The 15,154-nt window shown below is 48.7% G+C and overlaps 1 protein-coding gene across 1 annotated transcript in view; it reads right to left on the bottom strand.

The window, feature by feature from the left end:
* Positions 1-4,208: 4,208 nt before the first annotated feature.
* Positions 4,209-15,154, bottom strand: part of TANC2 (tetratricopeptide repeat, ankyrin repeat and coiled-coil containing 2) — a 474,294-nt gene continuing 463,348 nt past the window's right edge. Inside the window, exons 26-27 of the mRNA XM_030923595.1 lie at positions 13,441-13,541; positions 4,209-11,852 (exon numbers count right to left, since the gene is read on the bottom strand). Coding sequence (XP_030779455.1) covers positions 9,887-11,852; positions 13,441-13,541 — 2,067 coding nt within the window. The 3' untranslated portion in view covers positions 4,209-9,886. The remainder of the gene's footprint in view (positions 11,853-13,440; positions 13,542-15,154) is intronic.

Genomic DNA, 15,154 nt, shown 5'->3' with positions numbered 1-15,154 from the left:
TAGATCCACGTACGTGGCTCAGGCAGGTGTGTTTTTGGCAAATTTGGGTGGGACCGCACTGTGTGCTTTGTGCCTTGCCACTTAAAGCAGTGGTCCCAACCTTTTTGGCAGCAGGAACAGGTTTTGTGGAAGACAATTTTTCCACAGACCAGGGCTGGGGGCAGGGGATAGTTTTGGGATAATTCAAGCACATTACATTTATTGTGCATTTTATGTTATTACATTGTAATGTATAATGAAATAATTATACAACTCACCATAATGTGGAACCAATGGGAGCCCTGAGCTTGTTTTCCTGCAACTAGACAGTCTCATCTGGGGGTGATGGGAGACAGCGACAGATCAGGCATTCAGTTCTCCTGAGGAGCAGGCAGCCTGGATGCCTGGCATGCACAGTTCACAATAGGGTTTGCAGTCCTATGAGAATCTAATGCTGCAGCTGATTTGACAGGAGGTGGAGCTCAGGTGGCCATGCTTACCCGCTGCTGCTCACCTCCTACTGTGCGGCCAGGTTCTAACAGGCCATGGACCCACACTGGTCTGTGGCCCTGGGGCTGGGGACCCCTGACTTAAACCAATTTAAAAACTCACCAGAGCTCACTATTTAAAGGGAGCCAACAGCAAATCCTCTAATAAGGTAACGGGAGTCCCTGCTTCTCCTCATTGGTCTCAACTTTGTCTTCTGTATTGTAGCTGGTCTGTAATGTGTAGGAGTTACAGCGGAGAGGTCTTTCCTTAGGGCACCTGTAGAGTCCCTCCTGAATGAAGGCTTCTGTGTGGACCTTTTTTTTATTATTATTATTTTTTGAGACGGAGTTTCGCTCTTGTTGCCCAGGCTGGAGTGTAATGGCGCGATCTCAGCTCACTGTAACCTCCGCCTCCCGGGTTCAAGCGATTCTCCTGCCTCTGCCTCCCAAGTAGCTGGGACTACAGGCATGTGCCACCACGCCCAGCTAATTTTTGTATTTTTAGTAGAGACGGGGTTTCACCATGTGGGTCAGGCTGGTCTCGAACTCCCCACCTCAGGTGATCCACCTGCCTCGGCCTCCCAAAGTGCTGGGATTACGGGTGTGAGCCACCGCGCCCAGCTGAGTGTGGACCTTTATTTACTGAAAAGCATTCAAAGCACATGGCTTGATGCGTGTCACAAGCTGGTTCCTCAGTCAGCATCTCATTTCTGTTTTTTTTTTGCATCAGCCTCTGAATCTTATGGGTCTCTGTGAATGCTGAAGTGATCCCAGGCACTGGGGGATGGTGCCTCCCTCTCCAGAGAGCCACTTCACCTCTTCCTCTATGAATCTCCGGCTGGATAATAGCAGGGACCTCACTTTCTTACTGGGTTTGGGAACCTGAGAGGTCCCAAAGCGACTCCTTGACTGGCATAGAGTTATTTCTCCAAACAAGCACACGGCACTTCCCAAGCCATCCTCTCAGATCCAGCGCCTACGCTCCGTGGGGCGTCATTCCGGTTGCTTGCTCTTTTCAGACCATCCCATCTGAGAGAGGAGGCAGCGTGGTGGAGGGAAGAACTGTCAGTGCGGCTCTGATTCAGACGCCTACCTTTGCCTCTGTGACCCTGAGCAACTTCAACTCTCAGGATCTGCTTCCGCATTTGTTTTGGAGACAGCAATGTCGTCTGTCAAGGTGTGAGGAATACATTAGGGAACATATGTGAAGTCCCTATCACAGTGTCTGGGACACAATGGACCTCCCAAGAGGATGGCCTGTTAGAATGGACTCTTGAGCACCTTCTCTTCTATGCGGGCCCTCTCTTTATCGCAGGGCCTTCCAGACATGATACCCGTTATCAATGCCCCATCTTATTCCTGAGAATGGAATGACTCAGGTGCCAAGACTCCAAGCTCCTCCAGCTTGTTTTTAAAGCTGAGAGAGGGTGAGTCCATTCCCCGCTGGTTTGTCTACCCATTCCCAGACAACCGCAGGGGAGTTTGGCCACCACGTGCATGTGCGTACTGTGTCTGCCTGCAGTCACCAAAAGGTACCCATGAGCAGATAACCAGGGGAAGAAAGTCTGACCTGGTGCTTCGGAGGATCTACACAGACTTCTGCTGAGTTTGCTGTTTGCTTCTACTCTGAGTAGCTTTTTATTAAGGTTGAGGGTAAATTCTTTTTAAGAAGTATTAATAGTTTTTTAAAATGAATCATTCCCTTTTACCTTTCCTCCAATGTCCCAGGACTTCTTTAAAAAGCTGGGGGTTTGGCCAGGTGTGGTGGCTCATGCCTGTAATCTCAGCACTTTGGGAGGCCAAGGCAGAGGACAGCTTGAGGCCAGGAGTTCAAGACCAGCCTGGGCAACATAGCAAGACTCCATCTCTGCAAAACAAAACAAAAGTTAGCAGGGCGTGGTGGCACGCACTGTGGTCCCAGGTACTTGGGAGGCTGTGGTGGGAGGATCACTTGAGCTCAGGAGATCGAGGCTGCAGTGAGCTATGATCACACCACTGCACTCCAGCCTGGGTGACAGACTGAGACTCCATCTAAAAACAAAACAAAACAAAACATCTAGGTTGGGCACAGTGGCTTATGCCTGTAATCCCAGCACTTTGGGAGGCTGAGGTGGGTGGATCACTTGAGATCAGGAGTTTGAGACCAGCCTTGGCAACATGGCGAAACCTCATCTCTACTAAAAATACAAAAATTAGCCGGGCATGGTGGCGGGTGCCTGTAATTCCAGCTACTAGGGAGGCTGAGGCAGGAAAATCATTTGAACCTGGGAGGTGGAGGTTGCAGTGAGCCGAGATCGTGCCATTGCACTCCAGCCTGGGTGACAGAGCGAGACTCTGTCTCAAAAAAAAAAAAAAAAAAAAAAGGAAAAAGAAAAAATATATAAAATATAAATTAAAAAGCTGGGGTTTTGCCAATGACTTATCTTTTATTTTTAATTTTTATTTTCTGAGATGGAGTCTTGCTCTGTCACCCAGGCTGGAGTGCAGTGGCGCGATCTCCGCTCACCGCAAGCTCCGCCTCCCAGGATCACGCCATTCTCCCACCTCAGCCTCCTGAGCAGCTGGGACTACAGGCGCCCGCCACCACGCCTGGCTAATTTTTTCTATTTTGTTTAGTAGAGACGGGGTTTCACCGTGTTAGCCAGGATGGTCTTGATCTCCTGACCTGGTGATCCGCCCGCCTTGGCCTCCTGAAGTGCTAGGATTACAGGTGTGAGCCTGGCCCCGACTTATCCATTTTTTAATGAAATAACGGGAGCAGCCCAGGAATGGTTTTGAGATTGAGCAGGTGGCTGCTGCCAGAGTCCCCTCTTCTCTTCGAAGGCAATTGTGGCGTCCAGGCTGGGCTGTGTGTGGCCTGGAGTTTGTCTGCTTCCCCAGGCTTTGAAAAATGCAAGTACGCACAGCAGGAATGTTTGTTTAGCACAAATCTGATGTCTAGAGGAAGTGGTCTCCCTCCTCGCTTGTCCCTGAAGTAAACACAGAGGTCGCAGTTAAACAGGAAAGGCTGCAGGCTCAGTGCTGCTCCCCCTGACCCCCGCTCCCTTTTAGAAGGTATTGAGTCTCCAGCCAGTTGCAGGAAACCTGCTACTTTTCCATTCACAATGCAGCTGCCTAGCTCTCTATGGTGAGGACTGGAGTTTGACCAGATTTCTGATGAAAAGACACAGCCCCTGGAAGCAGTGGGCCTCCAGTTGTGATGAAGCCCTTGGGTCTGCAGTGGGAGCTGTGCCCTCTGCTCGCTACCCTCTCAGCATGCAGCCTCTAAATGCAGCCACTCGAGCTGGCAGCCCACCTCAGCCTTGGCTTTGGTAGGGTGGCTGGGTTGGGTGCAGCTTCGGCTACAAAATGAAATGAGAGCTCAGTGCTCCCTTGGTATAGCAGGAGAAAAACCTCTTCCAATGAAGAAAAAGCCTCCCTTTCTTGACAAATGTCACAAGCCTGTGCTGACAGCTCCTTAGAATGGCGTCTCTTGTCCACAGCTCTCTCCAGGGCCTATCAGTGTCCAACTCTGAGGACAGGAGGTGCTCAATAACGTGACCAAGTGAATAAATGCACAAAGGGGTGGCTCTGAATGTCTCACAAGAGACCAAGCAAATCATCGGGAATTTGGCCTTAGCCCTAACCTGCCCAATGCCTCCTGGGGGAGGGCGCCCCCATCACTGCATCCTCAGGAGGGTAAGCTTCAAAGCCAGCTCCCTGAAGAGGCTGTAACGGAAGGAGAAAAGCATCACAACACCGTGGTTTTCCAAGTGTTAGCCATTTATAAATAAGTACATTTGCTTTCATACATACAGTTCATTGTACAGATGACAATCTGTATACATGGGGCAGGAAAATGCATTCATTTGAACTTTTCACATCTATCTCACACAGCTCACATGTACAGACAATAAAACTGCTCAAGCAAGTACAGCAAAGGAAAATGTCTTTCCTTATACACAGGGGTCGATGCCTCTGCAGGGTGTGGGGCACCCCCACTGCACGGCTTCACAACTGTGTGGTGTTCACTGTATCGGGAGAGAACAAACATGCATTGGGTAATATACTGTACAGAGAAAGTCCTTTACATCGGAGTCATAGAAAACCTAAGGGAAAACTAAGTGCATTAAAGCTTTTTCCAGCAAGTGTCTTGAAAGGACAGCAAAGAGGAGGAAGAATCAAAATCATATTAGTACAAATCACTCTTTAATTGTAGACTGTACATGTCTGTACTAATTAAAATCATCTTGGATTTGGAGGAGACAGAACAGAGACAAAGATGCTGTGCTAGATGGAAAGGAGGCCACGCCTGAAAATGGCACCTGCCCTGAGCCTGATGAGGACCTGGCCTCACTCAGCAGGAATCAGCCAAAGGAAACAAAAAACAAAACAAAACCAGCACAGGAAGTGTAACTTACAGGATTTCCAACATCACCTGGGAATGAAGTGGAGATCTGGAGCCGGCATCTCTAACTTCTCCCCACTCCCCAAGTAAATTGGTATGCAGTAAGGCAGGTACATTCAAGTACTGAATTTTCCAGAATTAACTCTTGTCTGGCTCTGGGGACCAAAGGGATTGAGTTGAGCCCCCTCTAACCAGACTTTCTGGTTAGCGATTAGCAAAAGAAAAATTCAGCCAGCAAGTGCTACAAAAACAAAGCAGCTAGGGCACTTCCGTTCCACAGAGTAGGTCTGTCTGGAAAAATGAACGCAGCGCTGGCCTGATCTCTATGCATCCAGCGGCAGCCTGGCAAGTCAGCTCAGCGTCGATATCAGAGTCAGCAGGAGGCAATGAGATGATAGGGGTGAGGAAACATGAAAGTAACACTTGATTTTTGGTGTCCAATTATGCGTTCATTTGGTACTGACTTTCAAAGCTCTGACTGTAGCCACCATGTGGCCACAAGCATCTCAGGGTGGCTCAGCTGCTGTGAGGCTTTGGACACCGAAATGAAGGTTACCAACACTTCAGCCCTTGAGTGGTCTGTATGACAAAAGGAGTTGATGAAAACCCAGTGATTATTCAAGTAGCTCTGCACAGTGGCTCCACCAGCCCCATTGTGCTTGTGTCCAGGCCCCCAGCCAGCCACCTTTTCTTGGGAGCAGCCAGAGCTGAGTTCAAGGCATTGCATGGTGAAGGGTTCCATGACACGTCTTTGTAGGTAGCTCTTACCCCTAAGCCCTTTGTTCATTGTTGTTAGTCATGGTAGATGGTTGGTCTGGAATTCCTAGAGGAAGAGGAGAAAGAGCTGCACCTCTCAGCGAGCAAGCAGCAGGACCGCGCAGCCCTCGGTGTGGAGGCAGCGGCCAGCTGCCTTTGCAGGTCGGTTTCTTGAGAAATGGGCAGCCCAGGAACAGACAGGCAGGATGGGCGAGGCTGCTGGGCACTGGGAGCATCAAGAGGAGGCTGGGCACAGGGGCAGGCACCTCTTGCCCCCGGGATAGCTTGTTCCATTTTGTGGCAAAGATTCAGTGAGCACTGGTTTTGTCCACGGCATTTCTGCAGTAGAAAAATAACTCTCTCTGAATCAAACCCCCCAACTGTGACGCTTCTGGAGTTATAAAAGCTGGAGGCTGAGAGGAACTGAGAGGAGGGAGGCTCATGGGGAAGAAGGGGCTTCTCCATGTTACCTATCCCTCTACCAGAGCAAGGGAGCTCTGGGCAACCTTCTCCCAGCCTCTGCCTGGCTGAAGTCCAAAGTATGTAATGTTCAAAGAGTTCGTCTTGCACAACTGGCACAGATGCAGGAAGACCCCTTCCAGGCCTCTGTTCCCTTCTCCTGAACCTCTGAGCCTGCCTGCCTGTTGCCCTGGAAGCAGCTCCTCTCCCCCGAGGGGACACCGCGGTTCTTTGCTACACAACAAGCACAGTGCAGAGCCACAGTGACACCTAGTGGTAAACTATGGTGAAGCACAAGTGACGTCCACATAGCCCACTGTATATGACTAAAATCTAAGGAAAAATACTTACGGATATTAAATTAGATACTGATTAATTTTTCATTTTTCTATTGGGTACATCTCTGGAATATAAAAATACCAACATTTAGAGAGGGGTTCATAAACTACTATACAATATAAGGACTGAGAATACCTTTCTCTAAGCTGTTCTGTTTACAATAATTTAGGAAAAGTGTTTAATAATCCAGGCTTAACTACATGAGCAAACTTGTATATCTGGACAACGACCTGGGGTGCTGTACATGATTCTAATTAATGGAATTTTCCTGAGCCATCGAGTTTAAGTTATACACATCTAAAAAGAAGGGCACATGGGGGAAGAGCGAGAAGGGTTTGTGCTCTATTAACTTGGGACTTTAATAGTGCACGTCTGCAACCCGGACAAGATACAACAGCAGATACAAAATGGTCTCCATTTTGTCATGCCAAATTCTCATGTTACACAGGTTTTCCCTTTACTTTGTAAATAAACATTAATTGTTAATTGTGTGCCTTACTGATCCAGTAGATAAAAGTAACCGTGTCTCAGGAGTCCCTAAGAACATTGCTGGAAAAGCACTTTAAAATCACTGCAAATATTTTTCATATTAAAAAATTCTTAATCTTTTTGATGCTTATATACAAGTTATTTCTTGTGCTGTAAATGTTGTAATCCACTGCTTGATGTCTTTCCTTTCCTTATTTTTTTCTTGAAAAATACACTAAAAGACAAGAGCAGTTCTATTTTCTAATGAAGACATTACTCACACTTAAATACCCAGTACTTCAGTTACAAATTCAAACAGTAAAGTGCACCCATTTATAGACATGATGTGATAGGAACCCATTAGTGCAAGAATCCTGGGCCAATGGAACATACAACTTGGTGAGAAACCCATTAAGCTGAAGTTTGTCACCTCTGTCCTCCATTTCAGGGTGGTATGAATTGAGTAAACCATTTCCTCCCACCTGAAGCCAGACACAGACTCAGCGAGTGTTTGTTGCTGGGGAAGGGGCAGCTCTGAAATACAGTACTCGGATCGTTCCATGGCAGTGAAGTAGCAAACAGGGCACAGGGCACAGGCAGTCTGCTTGTAAGGAAAAATGTCTCCTGCTCCAGCAAGCTCTGGTTGGCATATTCTAGTCAAAAACGACTGGCATGCAGCAGTGACATCTACTCCCTCTTATCATGGCCAAAAATAATTGCATTTTGACTGTTGACATTTTAGGTGTTTTGCTGAATAGGGTATAGGCCCTAAATCTCCTTTCTGTCCTGGAAAACTGAGACCTGGGGAGAAGTGGCATCAGTGGTGTATTTGTAAAGCTACAGGACCTGCTCACTCTCCTGGACAGGTGAGTGCGGGTGGATGTGTAGCATTTGAAATGAGCAGAAGCACTTTTCTAACAGACACTGAGAAATTCTTCCGAATGCAGTGGCTCCTCAGCGAGAGGGCGGTTGTAAGGAGTAAGATGCAAAGAGGCCAGCAGTGCCGAGATCTGGCCAAAAAGTGATCTGAGAGGCCACTGGGCTGCTGGCTAGAGGCTGCCGCTAGAGCTACACGCTTCAGCTTCCTGATGTGAGAGAGAGGGCTATAGAGATGGAGAGAGGATGCTGATGCCCACCCTGGTCTAGCTGAGAAGGTAGTCCTTAGGTATCAGGGAGGGTGGAAAGAGGCCAGGGCTTGAGTTAGTCCCACTAATTGCTTCCAGCACAAAGAGACAAGTCCTGGCCTGTTTTAGGTTTGGGGGTGGAGAGGTCCATCTATTTGGCAGAATCTAAATTAGTAAAGAAATGCTTCTGATCTCAGGTTCATGTTCCCTGTGTCTTAATGATCCCTTCAGAGGGCACTTATTATGACACATGGGTCTGGTCACAGCCAGATTTTTATTCAGGAAACTGCCCTTCCCGCAGCCCTTCCCTAACAGAGCAGAATGGTTCCTGGTAACAGAGAACGAATGCTTGTTTTGTTTCAGTTGCTTAGTTCGTTGGGTTGAATTGTTTAGTTGTAAGAGCTGATGTACAGCTAGTGCCAGGCCTGTGCCAAGGCTTTGCTTCCAACATTCTTGCTATCCACTCAATAGTGGCGTCACTCAAAGTCAGCCTACCAAATGACCACGAGACCTAGATGTGCACAGTGACCAGATCAGAAGCTTGCTGTCTATCTCATGCCCCCACCCAGGGCTACAAAACAGGGCTAAAAGGGATCTTTCTTCACCCTAAAACACTTTTTGCTGTGTCTGACTTTAAAATATCACACTCCCATAAATACTTCTAGAAAAAGAAAAGAAACAGTTCCTGTAATAATAGATAATCGAACTATAGATCTCAAAATGAAAGTAGACAACAACAGGCGGGACCCTGGGTGGAAATATTGGGACTCAGTCTGATGGTCCCGAGATTCCAATCTGCTTCTAAAAGAACCGGTTTCTGTATGACACCGCCTGGGTTTACAGAAAGAGGGCCACTAGAACAAAACCTGGCCGTAGGTGAAGATCCAGCTAACGGGATTGTCACAGCAGCCAGCCTTTGGGAAGCGCTTCCTTTTCGTGGAGTATGACATTCAGTGATGTATCAGGATCTAAAAAGTAGATGTCTCCAGAACAGACTTCCTATTGCCTTTCACTGAGAATTTAGAACAATCTTTTTTGTTTTTCTATGTATTCATTCCTTCCCGTACCCTGGAAAAGCAGCAGCTTTTAGTGGTTGTTGGCTAAAAACCTAGAGAATAACTCTCAGTGAATTCTCTTAATAGCCACAATTCTCATCTAATTTCCTTGGCTGACTGCAATATTTAAAGGGCTGATTGTTTTTTACATGTTCCTATGATGCCTCTTGGAAAATCAATGTAGTGACATTTTACATAATTATATTGGGGTTTTCTTCCAATTTAGCATTTATTTCTTCTCTCTCTCTCTTTGATCCTTTTACCTCCCTAGGAAGACCAGCAGTAATCCTAATGTACACTGTAGACCTGGCAGCTGCAGGGCGCTGGCGGTCTGGGGAGGGGCCACAGCATGAGAGTGCGCTGCGGCTGGCTGTGTGGGTGACACTGGCTAAGAATGCAAAGGCAAAGGGGCATCACACTCTTTCTAAAGTTTCTAGAAGAAAACGAACAAGAACACCTTATTTTTTAAAAACGGAAAAAGACAATTACACAACAAGAACATCAGTGAAAGCGATTGTCTCCTGGAAAAAGCTGACCAGTGTGTCTGATCTCCCTGGGTTAAAGCACACGGCATGAAAATCTCCTCGTTGGCATCTGAAGAGAGGGAGAGAGCATGTGGCTGGGCACAGACAAGAGAAACTGAAGTCCTGGCTCCTGGGAGGCCGCTTCCCAGTCGGCTGCATGCAAAGGATTTCAGCATGTGGGCTGCCACCTCTGAACACCACACAGAAACTACATGAGAAATTAAGCCAGGGAGCTACCTCAAATGTGGAAACCAAGCCTGAAAATGTGCAGTGAAAACATATGGGTCTCACTCCAACAAAACGTCTTTTAAACATTAGACTCCACAAATGGTCTCTTTGGTTTGATAGGGGATGTCTGCCCTTGCCGAGAGTCTCGGGACAGCTGCCTGTACAGGTTGTCCTGGTATGCCTGAGCCACAGGTAGAGTCCGAGCTACCTTCACATCGGGATAGGAGGAGGCCTGGCTGACTCGCTCCAAGAGGTCTCCACGAGACCCATTAGCCAGCAACCCATGGGGGCTGTAATAATCGTCCTCCAGCAAATGGCCATTCTGTGCATTGTTGGTTTTGTTATAAAAGGCAATGTTGCTGATGGATGACGGTGGACTGAAGGACTCGGGCTGAGGCAGGTTGCCTGGAGACGTGGGACTGAGGACAGTGTCCACAGATGACACCGCCCAGGTCCGATTCTGCTGGTGGAGGTGGGGGTACTGCTGAGTCCGTGCTGTTTTGTCTATGATCCCCATGAACGGTGTGGTCCTGGATCGGGTGGGCTCACTGGGGTAACCTCCTTGAGTTGGAGACACTGGCGACAGCTCGTCACATGACCTCTCATATGCGGGTTTCAGTGGGATCTCCATTTGCTGGATGGAAGAAGATGGCCGGAAGGTCGGAGTTAGGTTGGAGGTGGAGGAGATACTATTGCTAGATGGAGAGAAGCGAAGGCCTACGCTTTGGGAATGCAGCAATGGCCTGGGAGTTGGCGGGTGGGGTTTGATTTCGTTAGGATTGACGCTAATAGGTCTTCTGATTAAATGTGATACATCAGGGGAACCTAGTTGGCTGGAGGAGCGCTCCAGATCTAGTTTTGAGTGACAGACTGGGTAATAGGACGCTGACTGGCTGCGTCCGATCTGCGGCGTCTGGCTGTATCTTGCGCCACCCCGGTATGCTGAGGAAGGCCGCTGTGGAAGGTCCTCTTTGGTCAACCCTCCATGCTGACAGATGGCACCTGCACTCAGGCTGGCTTGGACGTGCTGCACCGGCCTCCCATCCCCTACGATCCCCCCAATTGACCCTTGATAAACCAACCGGCTCTGGCTGACTCCTATGTCTCCTTGTGAAGACTGGTATTTACTGGCCATTGAATGGGCTACTTGGCCATAGGCTCCTGTGGGGATGACGGTGCTTGAATGGACGGCTGGGCTGGGCTGGTTACTTCTCACAATCTGGGCCTTGGCAGGCTGTAGCCTGAGCCCTTGCTGGGGAACTGCCACAGGGAGCTGAGGCATCTGGTAGGGCCGCTGGGCCATTTTGGATAATGGAGATTTGGGTCTGCCAGGAAGCTGACTCATGTTTGTTTCCTGCTGATAGCGCACCGGTGAACCAGACTGGGATCTATAGACACTCATACTTTCAGCTGGAGGGCTGGCCCGATACTGAGGGCCTCTCCGGAGAGGGGAAGGGGGAGGGCTTGGGTATTCTTTGCCCTGTCCTCCCACAGGAGGGGGGCTGAAACGGTAAGATCCTCCCTGATGAGCCGGGGAAGTGTGTGGTGGGCTAGGCCTGTAATGTGAGTTCTGATGAGTTGGAGAAAGGGCAGGTGAGGTGGACTGATAGGTCTGTCTAGTGGGAGAGCCTACAGAACTACTGGACCGGAAGTCAAAAACCTGATGAGAGCCAAGAGGTGAGCTGGAGATGTAGGCTGAGTCCCGAGGCGGGGGAGAAGAGGGTGGGCTCTGGATGACTGGGAGCCCCTGGCTGGGCCGGGCCTCTGTCTGGAGGCCAATGGAAACATTTTCAACATCCTGTTCCAGGTACTCCTCCTCGAATATATCCTGTACAGAGTATATGTCTTCATGCTGTGGTTCAGGTTCTGCTTCTTCCGGCAACTGTTGCTGAGGCTGCGGTGGTGGCGGCGGCGGTGGTGGCTGCTGCGGCTGCTGCATCTGTCTACACTCTTCTTCCACTCGCAGCAGAAGCCTCTGGATCTCACGGTTGTTGGGACACAGCTTGATGGCCTCGTTCAGGTCCTCTAAGGCTGCTGCGAACTGTCTGCTTGACAAAATGTGAACACAGGAGCTGGAGTTATTCTGAATCCAGAGAAAGCACCAAGAGCTGAGAACATGGTCACTATCTCAGAGAGCTGTGGTGGCGTCTGTGGGAGTCTGGGGTGTTTCGGTTTAGTTGGATTTATAGGGAAGGAAACAGGTAGACTCATTCTGGAAGAGTCCGAATGATTCCCTAACCCATTCAGCCTCCATCTTCCTTCTGGCCTCTCTGGGAACAGTAGAGAAATGCCCCATTGTGTCAGTCCAGCCAGGCCCTTCAGGAAGTTGTTTTGGTGCCCAAACACACACCAGGCAGTATGGAAGTTGGGTGGGGTTGTCATTTACAGGGTCACTGTCAAGTAGCTTAGGAACAAAAATAACTACATATTTAAAAATCTTGCTGATCCAGCAGAAATTTTTCTTTATGTTCTCAATATTTTAGCTCCAAATTTCAGGCCTGTTCTACTCTAGGCAAGAACCCTGTCCTCTGCCCTTTCTAACCCTCATCTCTCAGAACTGCTGTGTCTCCATTTGCTCTATCAAAGCGGGGCAGGCATTAGGCTTGCTGACTAGGCCACTCAGGGCTGGAGCTGAGCTGACTCCAAGGAGACTCTAATTTACAAAAGAAGAAATGAACTGTCAGAGACATTCCCGTCTTCTCTACTAGTATCACCTGAGAGGGGCAACTGGCCTTGTGAAAAAGGAACAATCCAGAGGGAAGGAGAATTTGAGTCAGGTTTCTGTGAGGACTTTGTTACCCCAGCTAGATAAGAGTGCGATCACTGCCACCACCATCACTAGCCTCAACCTGGGTGTGATTTTCAGGACCATATGCCCCTGGTCATAGCAGTGAACCTGAAGCAGTTCTTTCCCATGCAGCTGGGGAGAAGGAGGGCAGGAGGCATAAGAGACAGTGACAAGTTACACAAAGATCACTGATGGCAGGTTCTAGGTTCTTCTGGGAGCTTTTCTGCCCACTGGCCAAACTACAGCAGATGGGCACGAGGAATGTGGAATGGTGTTCTCTTGGGTCCTCTCCATCCTGACAGTAAGGACCTCATGACTCCGTGTGTGTGTGTGGTGGGTGATGGTTTAGGTGGAAGGCGGTCTGATGCCACCAGACTTGAGGACAGCCCCAGAAGGAAGACTGACTAATCCGGGATTCCCCAAACGCCTATGGGAGAAGGAAGAGGAACCTGTGATGTTAAGTGAACCATCCTACTTTCCCTTCTAAAAGGGGTGGTCGGATGCTCTGCTTAAGTGACTTCTTTAAGTCACCGTTGTCTCTTCATGCTAGCTGCTTTGGGCGTTGGAAAGTGCCTGAGATATGACAGAGGCTTCTTGGAAGAAGCTGCCATTCTCCAGTGAAAAAGTTTCTCCCGAAGTGAAACATTCGTGGTCTCCACAGCCCAGCAGATTTGCCGATCTTGAGCTGAGGGCTGTGCTATCAGAGCCATCCCCAAAGCTTGGCCCTGACAGTTCTCAAGGACAGAGATGTATTTGGGTACATATGCCCCAGGGTGGCCGACGCTGCCTTGGCCAAATTTTCAGAAAAGAGACCTCTTGCTTTCACCCTCTCTCTCTCTCCTCACCTGCTGCTGCGTTTTGCCCTTGCTCTCGCATAGTAAGCTTCATAAGATTTCGGTTTCAGCTCCAGGGCCTTAGTAGCAAATTCCTCCGCCATTCCAAAATCCTGTCATTACAATAGGTGTGCAAATGAGTCATTGATGAGATATAAAAAATAGACAACTTGGGAATAAAACAAATTATTTGTACATTTTTTGACATTCATGGATGGAAAGCCTGGGACGCTAGATGTGCCTGACATGGCTCTAGCCATGGGGCCTGTGGACTGCAAGTTCCTTCTGTCTTTGTCCTGTGTAGCCTTGCGACTGCTCACTGGACTTTAGCTGCCCAGAATATTAAAATAGTTGTAATTTTCCCTTTTTGCCTTTCTAATACAGTTCTCAGCCCGGAAGTCAAACACCAACCCTTTCCAGCGAAGCTCCTGAAGTTATCCACGCGTGTAGGAGGCAAACGCACACGTCCACAACTCACGTGGACCCTGGTCTGAGCCCCATACCTTCCTGCTACATGCACTACACTTCGGCTTTCTAAGGGACGGGGAGAAGGTGTCCTGTAAAGTCCAGGAAGATGACGTCTGTAAAGGAAACTGCACTGACTACGGAGACTAGAGGGAGAGGGGGTGTCAGACAGACTTGGGTTCAATTCTCTGACCAGCTTCATAACCCCTGAGTGTATGATGTATTTTCTCATCCATACCTACTCCAGAGGTAGTATCAAGTGTGATACAATATTTAAAAGCCCTGCACAGTTCCTGGCACACAGTAGGTGCTCATTAATTATCGTTTTCTTTCTATTTCAGAGGCTTTTCTGGTCTGTTCCTTTTCTTCACTGGTTCCTTACTTAGGAAACACTTAAAATTAAAAACAAAACAAAACAAAAGAAGAGAAGACCCCGGCTGTGACTGAGGTCTGTGCTGTCCCTGTGAGGAACATGCTCACAGGGCTGTGAACACAGACTGTGGGGTGGGGTGGGGAACAGCGCCGCCTAGACAGTCTGCAGTTTTTAGTATTCCCTTAAATACTAAGCTCAAAGGGAAGGTTCCCCCTTCTTTTAGTGTCAAAGCCACAGTATAGCATGGTAGCCTCTGGTTATAGTCATGAGTCCTAAGGCAGAGAACAAGGCCTTGGGCAGAACAAAGGCCCTGGGGCATAGGTAAAAACATTTTTAAAAAGTTGACAGGAAATCCTCTACCTAAGAAGACAGACGTCTGGTGCTTGGCACAGTACTGGCCCAGGAGGTGGTTAACAACCGCTTCTGAACAAATGTGGAGCTAGAAAGAATTTCAGCTTTTATGGGTCGCCTTCTATCCCTGCTCCGCTTCCAGCCTTACCCTTTTATTTGTTCTTTTGGGACCATCATGATTCCTGAAAATATGAGGGCATTTTAAAAAAGTCTATTATTTGGTAGGGAAAAGAGATCAGTGGGTTGGCAGCAACTTCTGAGCTTTGCCTCATCCTGCTCGGCTGGTGCCAAGGGAGGCCTTGGTGCTGTTCCTTTCATTTTACAGGAGACCCCGTGGGCATGAAAACCTCACTGTCTCCCGAGACCACCACCCTCTCCCTTCCCGGCATCGGGGGGCCTCTTCCACGTCCCCACTTCCCTCAGCACCATGGGGCAACTCTGCCTCTGAAGGTCATGGCTGTGTTCTCTGAGACAGTCAGGTTTATCTCAGGCTCCTTCCAAGTGTCAGGGTTTAGGGTCTGAAATGGATGATCTAAA

The sequence above is a fragment of the Rhinopithecus roxellana genome, chromosome 19, assembly GCF_007565055.1.
Source record: "Rhinopithecus roxellana isolate Shanxi Qingling chromosome 19, ASM756505v1, whole genome shotgun sequence".
In the NCBI taxonomy this organism is placed as follows: domain Eukaryota; kingdom Metazoa; phylum Chordata; class Mammalia; order Primates; family Cercopithecidae; genus Rhinopithecus; species Rhinopithecus roxellana.
This window is presented reverse-complemented; position numbering and strand designations above follow the sequence as displayed.